This window comes from Halichoeres trimaculatus, unplaced genomic scaffold (genome assembly GCF_033239565.1).
Source record: "Halichoeres trimaculatus isolate MK-OKI-2021-1 unplaced genomic scaffold, fHalTri1.1 fHalTri1_scaffold_10, whole genome shotgun sequence".
NCBI classification, from domain to species: Eukaryota; Metazoa; Chordata; class Actinopteri; order Labriformes; family Labridae; genus Halichoeres; species Halichoeres trimaculatus.
In genome coordinates, this window is record NW_027437187.1 from 4,689,560 (window position 1) to 4,706,002 (window position 16,443).

Here is a 16,443-nt window from a genome sequence, read left to right on the forward strand (position 1 = left end):
AGCCATGTGGCTGTATTGCACTTTTGAAACTAACTGACTTCACATGGTTTATCATTCAGTTAGTGAACCCCACCTTTGGTCAGACTTTGTTAAATGCATGTCAAACTCCTACCAGTAGATGGTGCATGTTGATGAACTTTGTGTATAAATAACCTAACTGTGGTCTGAGCATAATACATTGCAAACTCTTTTTGTTTTCTTGCCGCCATGTAACGTGAGTTAACAGGAAAATAGCAAAAACGAGGAAACAGTTAGCACATAAAATCAGTAAACAGCATGAGTCACATTTCAAATGCACATGTTGGGCACAGAAAATGCCCCTCCTCTGTTTTTATTCACAAACCACACACTGCATTTAACCACTCAGTGATGAGTAACCATCACATGTGTAACTTCATGACCCACGTGCAGACACCATAGTCCTTGAGGTTGGCAGCGTCATTTTAAATCCGACCCATGGCCCTTTGCCATGTACTGTTCTCAAGTCTGCGCCCAGGTTTCTACTGTGACCTCTCACTGAAGTCATGCGTGAGAACAAAAGATGACCTTTAAAAGAAACAGAGGGAATACAAAGCTGAATTGTGTAAAGATAATCAGATATCTAGAGAGAATAGAAAAAAACTTTGTAATCAAGTGAATAATTCTTATTTACACCTACAGAGAGATTGTAAAAGAAAACAGAGTGCATCAAAGCACAAAAATGAACAAACAAACTAAAAAAGTGTGTGTGATTGACAGTAAGCCTCTTCTGAAGCACATTAAAGTAAAATTGGAAACACTTTATTCTCCCAGCTGCTGGAGCAGATATGCAGTGAAAGGATGCAAAATGTGAAAGGAGTTATCTTTAGATCCTTGTTGAGAAAAACATGTTTTTATAGCTTTAGAAGTTGTGAAGTCTCTTTGACCTGGGGCTTTAAGAGGAGGGGAAAGCATAACTGTGCCCTTTATGGAGATTATGGTACAGGTGGGATTAAAAACGGTCTGTTAAAGGGTTTATTCTGTTCAGAATCTTATCTGTGCGTCTGCTTTTAATCAATTCTTGAAAAGAGTGTGTGTCATTTATCTGATGGCGTGTGTGCCCTGAGGCGCCTTCACCCATGGAGGTCGGCGTGCACGCAGTCTAACCTCACTACTCGAAGGTTACAGGTTAATGAGAGTGAAACTGAAGTCATGTGACACATGAGAGGGGCTCGCTTGTCTCCGGTTTATGAATGTTCAGATCCTTGAGGACTAATTAGAGCGGAGGCGTCCCTCACCACATCATGAGGCGTGTTTCTTTTCCACATCATCACCTTACATGTCTGGGAACCACTTCTGAGGTTAGCAGGACTTTAAATGAGCTCCCTGTGTTGTCTTTTACTGCAGCAAACACTGTTAAGTGCATTTGTTGTTCTAACATATTATTTTAAGTCAGGACGATGAAGATTACTGAAGTTATTGTAATAACACATAATTATAAGTTGGCATCATCTCAACTACAAAATGTGTTTTAATTTAAAAATCTACGTCCACATGATTAAGAAGGTATTTAAGTGGGAGTGGGAATAAAACATGAGTGTTACCCAGGTGCATTGTGGGCGTTTTTAGAGGGTTTTTTTCTTTTTTCTTTTTATTTTTTATAGAAGTAATGTTATTTTTGTCAGTTATTGTTGACATTTAATCTAATTTGAGTGAATGACCTTTTGTATCCATTAATGGGTAACTTTAAAAAAAAGAAAAGAAAAAAAAAGTTTTACTCTTGAAACAGAGTTTTTTTCTTCAGTACACCGTCACAGGTTACTCTAAATTTCAACGGTAGAATACGTTTAAATACGGCAAAGTAAAAAATTGCGGTAAAAAACTGGTAAACCTGCTGCCAGTATATTACCACTGTTTTACAGCAAAGACATTTTTGTTATGATGCCAATTAGTAACCACGACTGAAGAGAAAACACAGTGGATATGAGACCATGCTGTACATTGGGTGGTTACATTGTGGTGGGGTGCAGGCTGTCTGTGCTCCACATGGCACAGACAGGCTATCTGTGCTCTACAGGGTATACACAGACGTTAAGTATACTGCAAAACTAAAATCTTATCAAGTTTTTTTTGTCTTATTTTTAGTAGAAAATGTCTTTTTAGACTTAAAACAAGCCACTTTCACCTGATCACTCCAGAAAAATGTCTTGTTTCATGCTGTTTAAAGACAAAAAAAGATCCAATTTGCTTGAAACAAGTAAAAAAAATATCCCAATGGAGCAAGAAAAAAATTACTAGAACATTTGCTTGAAACTAGAATAATGTCTTAAAAGAAGTAACTTTTCTCTCGTTACATTGGCAGATTTTTGTACTTGTTTTAAGCAATTAAGACCTCGTTTTTGTCTTTTAACAATTTAAAATAAGAATTTTTTCTGGACTAGTCAGGTGAAATTGGCTTATACTATGTCTAAAAAGTCATTTTCTACCGAAAAAAGACAAAAAACACTTGATAGGATTCTAGATTTTTCCATTATTTTTATGCTAATAAATGAGATGTGTCGATGGGTGAGGTTTCAGACAGACTTGTGACAGCAGGTCATTGTAGGCATGGGTACCTTTCACATTTGAGACAATATGGTACCAATGCCCAGTACCTGGCAATCAGTACCAATTTTTGGTACTATTTGTTTTTTTGTGGTAAAGAAATTCAATTTGTTCAATAACGGAATATACAAAAAAAAAATCAATTTAACATATTTATTCTTCAGTATATAACCTTGCAATGCTGTGTTCATGTCCAGCATGGAAAATCTCCTACTCTTCCACTCTCTCACAGTCACAAGGATGCGTTTAGGTACCTAAATATGGTACCTATTGATTTTCTGTGAATTGGTACACGGTAACAGCTGGTCTGTGCCATGTACAGCACAGACAGCCTTTACCCTGTCATCTCAAAGAACAGCAGGGTCTCTGTGTTCCCTCCTCACTCGCGGTCACAAAACATCACCCCAACAAAAATTACTATCTGAAGTCACATTTTATAGTAAGCCTAACAAATGCTGTTGTGTTAACTACACTCAAGGTCACTGCCATGACATGAGTTGTCTGAACACAGTTCCTAGCTTAAAGTTAATGATCTACTTCACTTGGAAATTTTGAGGCAATCTGTTTCCTAGGTTTTTTTTTTTAAGTCAACAAATTACATTTTACAGTGAACGATCACAGGACATGAGCTGTCTGCAGGATGGAGCTGCTGCACATCGTGACTTTGTTATCAGTTGTGCTGTTGGTCTGTTACACCTTGTCGGGTAATGAAGATAGAATCATGTTCGGTGCATCACTTACTTTATTCTGTCAGGGAGGAGAGGAAACAGTGGAAATGTATCTATTATCCCTACCTGACGAGGACTTTGTGCGTCCCGTATATGAATATGTGCCTCTCAGTGTGTGAGTGTGTGTGTGTGTGTGTGTGTGTGTGTGTGTGTGTATTGTTTGCATGCGCAGCAGGTTTGTTGTACATATTGCTGACAGGCATTAAAGTGTTCCTGAGCAGCCGTGCGAGGATGAGAAAAGGAGGTGGGGAGCAGTATGAATAGAAGGATAGAGAGGGCGGTGGAGGGATGATTTACCACGCTGCCTCTCCATATTTTACCTCATTGGGCTTTTTTTCTTATTCATGAAGATTGCCCTGGGTATTTTATTCTATTAGGCGCAGGCAAAAAAATGTCACTACTTTTTCTCCTCGCCTATATTTCACAGGGTGCTTGGCATGTTGTGTTGCTCTTATCTCAGATAGATGGAGCTGCACATCAGCAGGTTGGACTCTCCACTTTGCCCATCCACACCCTCCATAAACACGTTTTTCACATTAATGGGCTTGCTCTGCAGCCCTCACACACATCACTTGGGTCATTGAATGGTGGCAGAGAGAGGTTAGGGAATTGCTCCCTCTAGGTGAGGTTAAAGTCACTGCAGGTGCTTTTTGTGAAGTTGAGAGTTTTTATTTCATGAGGTGGTAGTAATTACATCTCTGTTTGTGCTGGGTTTAGCATAATCAGCTCAAACGTGCACAACCAGCACAGTCCTAGTCCAATTTTTGTGCTAATCTCTGCCTCTGTTATTGGCTTATGATAGTTGTAATTGGGGTAAACCCTCTTGTTTCTGAGCTGTGTTTGCCGATGGATGACTGCACGGGCAGCTCCCCAAGCATGGAGGGAAACTGAGCCTGAGCAGCAGCTAGGATTTCAGTCTTTTCAGAGCCAGCATTCTGACATGGTGTGTCATTATGAGTAAAATCTGGTCAAAAGGAGCTGGAAATAAAGCATGCTGGTGCAGGATTTCTGTTACTAACCCTGGAAGCATTGTATCTGTGCTCACTCCTGTCCTCTGTCTTATCTCTTGCCTTGCAGTTATGCGGCTGTGGGCTGCTCGGCGTGGGCATCTGGCTCTCTGTGTCTCAGGGCAGCTTCGCCACCTTCTCGCCCTCATTCCCCTCATTGTCAGCTGCCAACATGGTCATCGCCATCGGCGCCATCGTCATGGTAACGGGCTTCCTCGGTTGCCTGGGTGCCATCAAGGAGAATAAGTGCCTGCTCCTGAGCGTGAGTCCAATCTGAATACCTTTTTCTTTTGAATGAGGCGGCTGTGCAGGCTTTGATGCAGCACCCCTCTAACCCTCTGTCTCCTCCTCTGGGTGTATTTCTCACATTCCTCCACATCAGCCACACAAATATTGACAGAAATGTCTTGTGGAGACATCCCATTGCTTATCAATCAATTCATATGTTTCTAAACACCTACGCACAGTGGTCACAGGCCAGCAGGAACTCCGCAGCATGTTTGTGTTGGTTTCTCAGCCGGAACTACAGTGGAGGCAGACAACTGACAGGAAGGGTTCACTTTGTTTGCATCAAACCTCAGGAGCTCACAGAAAAATAACAGCTGAGCAAAGGGACTCAGAGTTTCTGCAAATGAACATCAAAGCAGCCTTGTTACTTCCACAGCTTTGGTCATAGCCTGGAGACAGAGCTGTCAGTCAGGAGGCCCTTATGTAACCGACCTGCTGAATTACTGAATCAATGTTGGGCAGTCACAGCATTATTAGTTTAAGCACCGTTCTCAGGAGCTTGGTTTGCAGAATAAAAGAGTGTTTTAGTGGCTTAACTGTTTCATTGATCAAGTAGAGGCATTCGCACGACTCTTACATTTTTACACAACAAAGTTGAATCAGCAGACTGTTTAATCACACTGCTGAGAACTAGTGACACTTTTATTTAAAGCAGACCATTACTTCAGCAAGACGATGACATCACGACGTAGCCCTTTAGTTGGTGTCTGCAACAGCTGCATGCTAGGCTGTCAAAAATTGGCTAATTAACAGATTGAAATTAAAGGGTTTACACCCTCAGAGAATAGATATTATAAATATTTATGGATATATAAATATTTATTCCAAGGTTTACCTTTGAATTGTTCGCAGGATACCTCACCCTCCAATGCACCTGTCCTAAAATATAGATGTGTGGAGAAACTTCTCCCAAAAATTTAAATTGAAGGATAGGCCTATAAATTTTCTGTATTTTGACATTGTTGTACTTGATTTGAGTCTAGAATTTCCATTCTCTTTACGTATTTCATCCTAAACGTTAACCTATAAGCACAGCGTCTATTATCTTTAAGACAGGCGTGGTTATCCTGCTGTTTGCAGCTATGTGGTTTATACTAAATCTGGTCAGAATTTTAAACACATCTAAACTCATATGTTGCTTCAGTCTGAAAATGGCACAATTTTGTCACAATGTTACAAAGTGCTTTACATCAGTCATTCCCAAAGTCTGGGTCCTGACCCACGGGTGGGTCGCCAGATATTTTTTATGGGTCACCAAATTAGTTAACAGAATATTGACATTAAATATCCTTTTTTTTTCTTCTCTTGTCTGTCACGACTGATTGAAACTTGACTTTGACAGGCTCATTAAAACAAATACAAATAGGAATGGAGTTCCCACCAAAATGAAGAGATTGAGTTGCCATGGCTTGTTCCTCCAAAAAATGGGTCGCTCGAAAAATAGTTTGGGAAACACTGCTTTACATAATAAAACCAATCATAAAAAAAAACGAGACAAAGTAAAAGAGAAATTTGAGGAAAATGTAGAAATATACAAACGGTTAAGAACCACCACCAGATAAAGGAAAGGAAAACATCTATAAAATAACAACAATAATAGATTTTAAAAGATAATAATTAGATAACCAAAAAAAAAACAGAACCTGAGAATTTAAGATTCCGCCCATGCAGTTAAAGAATAAAAAGTTTGAAAAATTGATAATAGAAGAAAAGCAGCATTTTGAAAATTAAAGCACACTCAGCTGAACCACATCTATAAAGAATGTGTTTTAAAAAAGATTTAAAAGGGGACAAAGAGTCTGCCATTCTGATCTCCTTAGGGTGGGAGCTCTGACAGGGAAGGTCCGGTCACCTCTGGTCCTCGGCCTTGACTTTGAGTAAGCACAGCCTTAGCTGAGGACCTTAAGTTAAAAAAAGATGAGACACTCCTACACTGCAAAAAACTGAAATCTTATCAAGTGTTTTTGTCTTATTTACAGTAAAAAATTGTCTTATTGCACTTGATATGAGCCACACTTATCAGTCCAAAAAAATGTCTTGTTTCAAGGTATTTCAAGACAAGAATGAGGTCTGACTTGCTTGTAACAAGTCCAAAAAATCCGCTAATGGAACAATAGAAATTTACCAGAAAATTTGCTTGAAACTAGATTGACATCTTCCTTTAAGTAATTTTATTCTTGTTCCATTGGCAGATTTTCTGAACCTGTAACAAGCAAGTCTGACCTCATTTTTGTCTTTAAATGACCCGAAACAAGACATTTTTGTGATCTAGTCAGAGGAAAGTGGCTCAAATTAAGTCTAAAAAGACACTTTCTACTGAAAATAAGACAAAAAAGACTTGATAAGATTTCTGTTTTTTTGCAGTGTAAGTAGCTCATGACACCTGAGAGGGGTGGGCCTCAAACACCGAGTTCTGCTCATAGCTCAGCCCCCAGCAGGCCTCCAGAGAGCTGTCCAATCAGAGGGAAAGGGGTTTGTGGAGCAGGGAGCCTTAAAGAGACAAAATTAAAAACCAAGCACTTCATACAAAGGCTGAAATAAGAGTTTCTAAAACACCAAAGTGAGAAAAGGGTATTTATCTTTATTGTAAATCATGAAAAGCCACTACAGGGGTACCAGGAGGCAGTACAGAGCCTAAAAAAGTATACAAATATGCTCCCTTTGAATACATTCATTGAGCCAACCCATACTAAGGCTCCTCTGAGTACTTTTTAGCTGGTTGTGAGACAGACTGAATAAGACCATCAGTAAACCAGACTATTTTTCCCAGTCGTATTCAAGCGTACCATCTCTGTGGCTGTGTAGGTGTCAGACAAGGCGCTACCAAAACAGTGTGTTTACATTTTCAATGCCAGAGATTTGCGATTGTGATAGGAGATAATAGAACAGCTTCTCACAGGAGCATCAACCTTCAGCCAGTCGGGCTGCAAAGAATAGCTAACAACCAGTAATGCATAACTACAGGACATTAAGCGGGGGAGGGTTTTATGGGAAATAAGGTTACAGATTAGAAATTAGAGAAGTGTACTTCATTTCTATCTGGCTGTGAGGGAGAGACAAGCGTAGAAGTTATTTACGGTATTAACACAAAAATTAGTAGTAACCTTCAGAGAAACATTTAACTTACCTTTGATAAGGCTCTGCCAAAGTTGTGTTTTACTAAAATGTTTGTAGATAAAGCTTTTACTACAGAGCAGACTGACAAAAAATGTTTAAAGTGGAGGAAATTTTTCTTCAGTCAGACAGGGTGGAACAGACATGTAGCTTATCTCGCTACATTTCTCAGGAGAACAGCGACAGTGTGATCGTGTCTAATTTAAGAAATGGAAACAAGTTGCTTTGCCTGCTACATTTCACAATTTGCTTGCCAAACACGGCCTCTATGTACTTTTGCTAATAACGGCGAATGTTCAGGGGCACAAGTTAATTAGAAAAGTAAAAAAAAAATAATGAGTCTTTTGTGGATCCACTGTGAAAAACAGTGAAAACTTTCTTGTACACTGTGGAAAGTTTAAATGAGAAGCACAGCCTGGGCTCTGGGTACTTAACATCACAAACAGCTCAAGCCCTTGAAGCTCTTGCATCAGTCAGAAGCCTCGCAAAATCCTCAGTGTTCGACATGGCTCCCTTCACCTGCCTAACAACTGCAGCAGACAGAGGGAGACGGGCAGGGAGGGAGGTGAGGAGCCGCTGATATGAGAAGAGAAAGAGAATTAAGCAAGTATCTGAATTCTCATTAAGTGTCCGACTGTACCCCTGAGCAGCAGCATCATCTCATATTGAGCCCTGATAATTCTCTTTAAAGCAGAGACGTCTGCCGGTCTTTGTTGTTGTTTTTTGTAGTCTGCTGGTCCGGCTCAGCACACCCTCAAGGAGAGGAGGGAGAAGTACGTGAAAGACATCAGAGTGGGTTTAGATCTCCGAGAGCAAACAGATCTGAGCATCCACCTTGACGTATTATCTGTGAAGTTACTCTGCGGACAACTCTCTCTTGATTCAAAATATTCAAAGCCCAGACATCTTTTGCAGTTTCTTCTTCTTTACTGCCAAAAATGGTTTACCGAGACAAATTAAAAAAAGAAAGGAAAAAACAAAGTGGGAGAGAAACGTCAGCTCAAAGAAAGTGTGAAATGCAAGCAAATGAGGAGTGCAGCCTACAAAGGTGGTGAAATATACCCACATATTCTCACACAGAGCCGTCTAGACGTGCTGTTGCTTCAACTCTCAAAGGCACAACAGTTTTCAACGAAACCAGCAACCAGATACTCCGCCAACGTCAGCAAACAACTCAACTTTTAATTGAATTCCGGCCTTGACGCAAATAAGAGCCAAACATCCTTGGTCCCAAATGAGTTCTGAATTAATGGTGTTTTCTTAAATCTAGGTTTACATGCCTCCTCCCACTCTGCGCAGAGAAGCCTGGTAAATATTGAGCTGAAAGGGGTCAAGTGGGGAGAGGAGAAGATGAGACACAAGGAAGACTCTGTTGGATTTCTCTCAAACATTCATCAGTGTTTGAACATGCCAGGTTTTCATCAGTCTGTCACTTCCTGCTCGTCCATCAGCTCTGTTCTTGTCATTCTGAAGAATGTTTGAGGATGTTTCTAGTTTATGCCGCCCCATACTTGATTAGGTGGTCATACAAATCAAAAAAATGCATTTGGCTGTTTGTCTAATCAGAGGCAGGGCTTGTTTTAAAATGAACTGTTAGTACTCATAAACAGGAAAACAACATGTTTCAGGTGACTGTGTCCAATGAGTCTCACTCTGTTCTGGAAACTCCATTTCATAAGCTGTCCTGGACTCAGGTGCATCATCTCACATGCAAAATTAGAAATACTGCTTCATGCATTTATATCCTCTTGGCTCAGTTTCAATTCCCATTTGACGAATCTCCAATCTCAATAAATCCTCCCTGGACCATCTACTGTCGCCAAAACACTGCAGCAAGATGGTGAATCAGGTTCATTAAGAAAACCAACATTACTCCATTTTTTTTTTTTTTTGTCAAGTTGGATGCCAGTAAATCCTTTTTTTTTTTTTTACCAATAAAGCCAACCATGAAAGAAACCTGCTCCACCCTTGAGTCAACAGGAGATCCCTCAGGTTTTTCAGTCACTTGCTGTGGCTGGTTTTAGACTAAAAAAACAAAAGGTTGTTGTGTCTATGCACTGCCTCTTTGGAAGTTTTCAAAAGAGCATCTTTAGCTTACTGCTAATATTGCTGATTTTTTTTTTCAATTTAGTATTGATTTATCCTCCTTTTAGATGTTTTGCCCATATTTGTGGGCACTATATAAATCTGATTAATAATAATAATAATAATAATAATAATAATAATAATAATAATAATAATAATAATAATAATAATAATAATAATAATAAAACTATTATATAAATTATGCAAATTATTATTATTATTATTATTATTATTATTATTATTATTATTATTATTATTATTATTATTATTATCAAACATAATAATAATTATAATAATAATGATGATATTAATATTTTAATTTACTTACTGTATTTTCTGGACTATAAGTTGCATCAGAGCGAAGAAGACGCAAGGGAACCTTTTTTATCAGGCGCTTCAAACACTGGGAACTGTCAGAGTATCCAAGCCAGAGATGCAGAGCCTCCATCATTGTAGAGCTGTTGGGGCTGTGGAGATATATTTCCTCTTTGATACTCCTTACGTTTCTATATAGCGATGTGTTTCCAAAAAAGTATCACACAGAATCTCACTTATTTGATATGAAGTTGTACCTTAATTGAAGTTGCAGGGCCAGCCAAACTATGATAAAAAAAGTGGCATATGATCCAGAAAATATGGTGCTTACTAACTGTCCTCTTGTGTCCACAGTGGACAGATGCACACAGATCCAAACAACTGATTAGTGAATTTCCTCCTGAAGAAGTGAAAAAAACAAAGAGCCTCCTGGCTGCAAAGTTTAGCTTAACATGTCTAAATGACATACATTTTAAAGCAACTTTTACTTTTTATTTTTTACTTTTATTTTTCTCAAAATAAGCTAAATGTCACAGGACAATGACCCAACTTGCTATTTACAACTATCTCATGTGACTTCATGTCAAAAAAAGAAAATAAACAAAAGGGAACAGACTGTCCCTTCAAATATTTACGTTACTTTACAACGTAGAGCCTTCTTTCCAAGTCATATGTGACTTTTTATCAAACGCTGCTCTTATCACCTTTTCAGCCCTTGATACCCTTCTGTCTCCCATAAAGACAAGTTTCAGTTTTTGCAAAATGTTTTTTTGTTTTTTTCTTGTTTTATCTTAAAAAAGAAGTTCTACACATCTTTAACACATGTGTGCTAAATATGAAGCGAGTAGGGATGGGTACCTTTCACATTTACAAAGGCTTAAAAATCTTTCTACCAGCACTTTTGAGGCTTCAAACTCAAACATTCACCGTGTTCTTTAAGGTTTTTGTGTGCTAAAGTACTCCAGCTAAGCACAACCACTTCATGGAACTATTCAGCGTTTTTACACCTTAAGGTGAAGTGGGGTAAATGTAGTTCCAGACAGATTCAGGCTTGGTGTTCACCCATGTTTTAAATCATTACTCGTAGTTTTCCTCATATCTTACAACACATTAGCATATCTTAAAGAATACTGAACTATCCCTTTAACCCAAAGAGCTGAAACATGTTCTTCTTATTTTTGTTATTCTTCTTTCAACCCAGAAGGTCAAACTGAAACACAACAATGTCTTCTTCCAGTGAGGCACGTACCTGCACATCTCATATGAGGATGGATTAAATCTGTTTGAAAAACATCCCAAGTATGTTGTAAAAATTCAATACAACACTCTTCCTATGATAAAAAATGTTCTTATAAAAATTCTATAATGAAATATTTAAGAGATGCAGGGTGGGCCTCGGGGGTGGGGGGGATAAAAGATGAAATATCCTCATGTATCAGACTGCATATATTTGTCTGCAGTCCCACTTTCCGAGCTGTGATCAGGTTCAACCCCCGCTTGGCTGTTCAAACAAGTCAAGTTCCAGCGCTTACACTCGGCTGGTCCCACAGGACACTAACATTTGTGGTTGGTGTAAGAAATGGAAATGAGGCTGAGGGTAGGGAAAGGTGCAAAGAAGAGTGAGGGATGTTTGTTTGGTATGAATCCAAAGCACAACAATCCCTGCTGCAGAACTAATTATAAGACATATCAGAGCTGTCGTGTCGTTTAAACGGTTTCATCAGTTTTGTCAAGGTCGAATGACAAAACTTCCAAAGTGATTGTTAAAACATGTCTCTCCCCTTCTCTCTGACAGTTCTTCATTGTCCTGCTGATAATTCTCCTGGCAGAGCTGATACTGCTCATCCTCTTCTTTGTGTACTCAGATAAGGTAAGTTCATTTTGCTTTTCAGATTTCCCAGTCATTTCTGAGAGTATCTTTGCTTGAGTTGGCGTTTTTGTCAATTTCCACTTTTACTGCACTGCATTACATAAACAAGATGCATACTTACGGTATATTCTGGTAGATTTACCCTGAGAGCTCTCTTAAGGACACTTCATAAGCTCAATGATTCAATTGCACACCTCATATTCAGAGTCCTGGTTAAGTTCTTATTCCTCTCCTCTCCACAACTCTTTGCAGTTTGTCTACCTCTAAACTCTCCCTGCAATCACAGTCTCTCTTCAGCTGAAAACTCAAGCAAAGACATAATGCATTTTAAAATGAACCAGCACTAAGAGTTGGAAAACCGAGGGTGGCAGTAATGCAACATTATGGATGTTAAATTGTGTGACCACCTTAAAAAAAGAAATGAAAGTGGTGTAAATCATGTATAAACATTCAGCAGTGTGTTAAAAGTTTCTGTTTTGATTTTACGTTTTGGCTCAAGGCCGATGAGATGGATTGGAGTTGGTCTTTATTTGCCTGTAAGCGGCTTCTTTTTACTCACCACTCCACTCTTTATTCCCACCCTGCACGCTGAAGGGATTTGTTTTTATGGTGTGTGATGTCTGAAACATTAGCAGCCTGTGGGTACGTCCACACGGATACAGATATATTTTTAAAGTATTTCTCAATTTTTCTCTGCCTTCTAAAAGAAATTCACCTCCCAAACCAAAGGTGTTTATGAAAAGTTCTTCTTCCAAAGAACTACAATATTGAAAATTAGAGATGTCCCGATCCCAATCCCAAGTATAGGATCTGGCCAATTTTGGCATTTTTTGAAGTATCGGTGATCAGGAATTCTAGCCAGTACTCTAAATTGATCAGTCACGTCAGCTGTCATAAAGCCAAAATTGCTGCCGAACGCCAACGCATCAGTTAAGCCGAGCGCTATAAGTGCGCCCAACTTCATAAAGTTGAAGAGAGAATAATCAAGTAAGGTACAGTTACTAGAACAACAGACGCACTTAGCTTTATTACAGAACACGAGGACAGACAAGTTACAGCAATACTATCTGCTTTACAGCACCCTACGGTAACTCTACAGGGACACACCGCTCAAAGGGCGTAAACAAACACGGCATAGTCTGTTAGCTTGTCGCTAACAACTCTGTTGCTTCAGTGTCAGCAGTGTGGAAATACATCAAACTAGAAAGTTGAGACAGTCCAACAGTCACATCTATGCTCTGCGATCTTTTCAAGAGGTTTTCAGCTCGACCAAAGCATCCTAAAACATGATGCAACGTATTTCACTTACTGAGGAAAGGCTGCTCTGCTGTTTCTGGGCTATAAAAAAAGGATAAATATCCACGGAGAGAGGACAACATCTCCCAAAAAGCTCTGAGAAGAAGGTGGGATGCAAGTTTATGCCATGGATGGTTCAGGTCAGTTAAAGTTATTATCCAGTTTGTAGCTGGATAAACATTTCTGTGAAAAGGGAAAAACATGAGATAGTCCCATTGGTGTGTAATATGTAGGTTCAAAGTCTCTTACCGTCTTCACCCTTGGAAACTTGAAAAATTGGCAATTACCTCAGTGTTTTTAGTTTTTGGATTAGACAAATGGCTTTTAAATGACAGTCATTTAAAAATAAGTGGTACATTAACCCCGCCGACGGGTTCAGGATCCAGAGGGTATTAACTTCAAAACTAGCTGGACTTAATTAAATGGACTCAATAAGCTTTAACTATTATTTTTTACCATTCAGTATTGTTAACACACAAAACAAAAAGACTGTGCTGCTTCACTTTCTCACTCCTCCAAACCCAAAAATTGGATCAGGACTCAGTTTTGGCCGTTACTCAACATTAAATAATCGGAATCGAGGGCAAAGAATGCTGATCAGGGCATACCTATTGAAAACACATGTGCACATGCCAGACAAGAGAGTACCAACAACCTTTGATGTTTCTGTCACATCAAAAATGCCTCAATCAAGAGTGTAAAATTTATTTGCAACCATCCCAAAGCGATGCTGGGAAGTAGCCAGGTTATGGTGCTTGCACAATATGGCATACAAAAAACAAATGCCAAAGAAAATATTTAAAAGTATTCACTTTCTTTTCAAGAGCCTTGGTTTTAAGTGACCTGAAACTCAGTTTGAGGCCAAGTTGATATGAAAAATATTCTGGCAGTGGACATATGCTCGAGACAAGTTATGCACAGCAGTGTGGAGTAATCCACTCTTGATGTGTCTCTTATCAGATTAAACACATCACAGACCACAGAAGAAGTCCTTAAATTGAGAAGACTTTGTCTCAGTTTCTTAGTTAGTTTGTTTGTGAATCATCTTCAAAGACCAGACGTCCCAAAGTGCTTCACAATACATGATTCAAAGATGAATCAACAATAATGATTCAGCAGACGCTGAAACAATTGTTTGAAAGCAGACAGACAATCCAACAAAAGCTAAAGAAGTCCTTGGGTCTTTGATTCCTTTTTCTGCATTGTCTCAAGACAAACCACCTGAAACCCTCAGTTTGTCTGGTCTGTTGACAATCAAGCAATCCCTGATCATAGACTCTCAGAGTCCTGCTGGCCTTAGCAGGCCTGTGGTATTAGCAGGTGTCTGGCCTTGTGATTTCAGCATCTTGTTCACATCAGGGTGTTGGGGTTCGATCCCAGCTCCTGCAGTCAGAAGAGGATCAGGAGAGAGTGTAAATTCATGTGACTTTTTAGATGACATTGTCCAAGGTTAGCAGCAGTAAAGACCAGTTGTGAGCAGCACAGAATTTGACATTGACAACGTTTACCTACACTCAGTAATCCCTCTATGATTGAAATGTTAGCAACAACCTGTGTAAGGGCCATGTGAACATCAATAACCTTTATTTAAACTGGAATATGCTCATATTCTGATTTTAAAAACCCCAAATCCCCCCTGGGTTTCTCCTTTTCTAACCTGAATATTTGGTCATGTATACGCCTATCAGGATATCTCCATCCAAAGGAACATTAATTTGTGTTCCAAGCATCTTCTGTCCTCAAGGAGTCTTGGTCTTTTGAGTACAGGAAGTCCACCGTACTGCTACTGTTGTGTTGTTGTTGTTGTTGCTGCTGTTGTCATGGATATGGTAAGAACAAACAGAAATGACGTGCATTGCGTCATGATATTGTTTGTGCATTGCTGTTTTGTTCGGGATACCATGTAAAAAAGAAAAGGCTAAAGGCTGCGTAAAGCTTCCCGCACAAATGTGACGCGCGGAAATGAAACACACGAGAGAATGCGCAAGGCTTTTATGCTTTTCAGCACCCCGTGAAGCGTCGTTGGTGTCCATTCCCAAACTGCAGGGGGCAGTGTATCCCAAACATAGTTTGCCTTTGTTTACAGCACATTTACATATCTGTCCTGGAGATTTTTCTAGGCTCATTCAACTGATTCCTGTTCTGTGCCTAGAGTGGCCAAAATTTTACTGCATGAATTAGGCCCCATTTGCATGACAACATTTCATCTGAAAATGCTAAAACGCAGCAAAAAAAAGCAGCGCTTACCATAGACTGTATAAAACATGGACGTAGTCTCACAGACGTCACCCATCTGTTTCTGAAACGGAAAATGAAGCACATAGGCTATAGCGGCCATATTGGTGGTGGCAAGGGCTTCGCCTACAGCCATAGGGCGCCTGTCGATCATGTGACCCTCAGCTGTGCCTCTTATTGGGGGAGCTCGTGACCTTAATATCCTCTGAACGGCTGAGTTAGAAAAAAATTCACCCCCCTTACAGTGGGTGCCGATAGTAAAATTAGCGACTCAGACGGGAGTTGTTTTTTGAACCAGGCTGTAAATAGGTTCATTTGTGCTGTGAAAGGCACTTTTTTGTCTTGGTGTGTATGGGACTTCCTGTACTTCTGGAGCCAGCCTCAAGCGGACACTCGAGAAACAGCAGATTTTAGCACTTCAGCATTGTCTCATATTCTTAGACCGGAGGTTGCTGCTTGGCACTTACACAGAAACCCAGAGGGACTGAAAACACTGTAGTAAGCATGCCAGGCCTGTAGATGGTGCTGTAACTAGCTTGTCCAGAAGCTGCTTTTGGGAGATCTCCACTGAAGTAGAGTTGGGCTGGTCATCTGGTGTATTGGTGAATACTAAGAGCAAAAGTGGAGCAACAGATGCTCATTTTGTTGAAAGACAGTCAGCAGATTGAGCAGCACAAGCACAACATGGTAGTTCACGACGATCGTAACAACGGTACTGTTAGACTGTTTCATGCACTTGCGCGAAGCGGAATGTGATGTCAGGGTTTCCACTGAAAAAGCCGGCTTACTGTTTACACGGCAGCAGTGTCGGCAGTGTTTCGGAGAAATCCCACTCTTGAGGCCGTTTACAAAAGTTTGCGCTTTAGGTCGGCTGAAACACTGTTTCTGTGTAAACACAAAGGTGAAATGCAACAAAACTTTTGCGTTTCACCCTAAAACAATT

At 39.7% G+C, this 16,443-nt stretch overlaps 1 protein-coding gene across 2 annotated transcripts in view; it reads left to right on the plus strand.

Moving 5' to 3' along the window:
* Positions 1-16,443, plus strand: part of tspan9a (tetraspanin 9a) — a 351,198-nt gene that overhangs the window by 295,329 nt on the left and 39,426 nt on the right. For both annotated transcript variants that reach the window (XM_074677479.1, XM_074677477.1), the window contains 2 exons: positions 4,368-4,559; positions 11,895-11,969. In XM_074677479.1, coding sequence (XP_074533580.1) covers positions 4,368-4,559; positions 11,895-11,969 — 267 coding nt within the window. The remainder of the gene's footprint in view (positions 1-4,367; positions 4,560-11,894; positions 11,970-16,443) is intronic.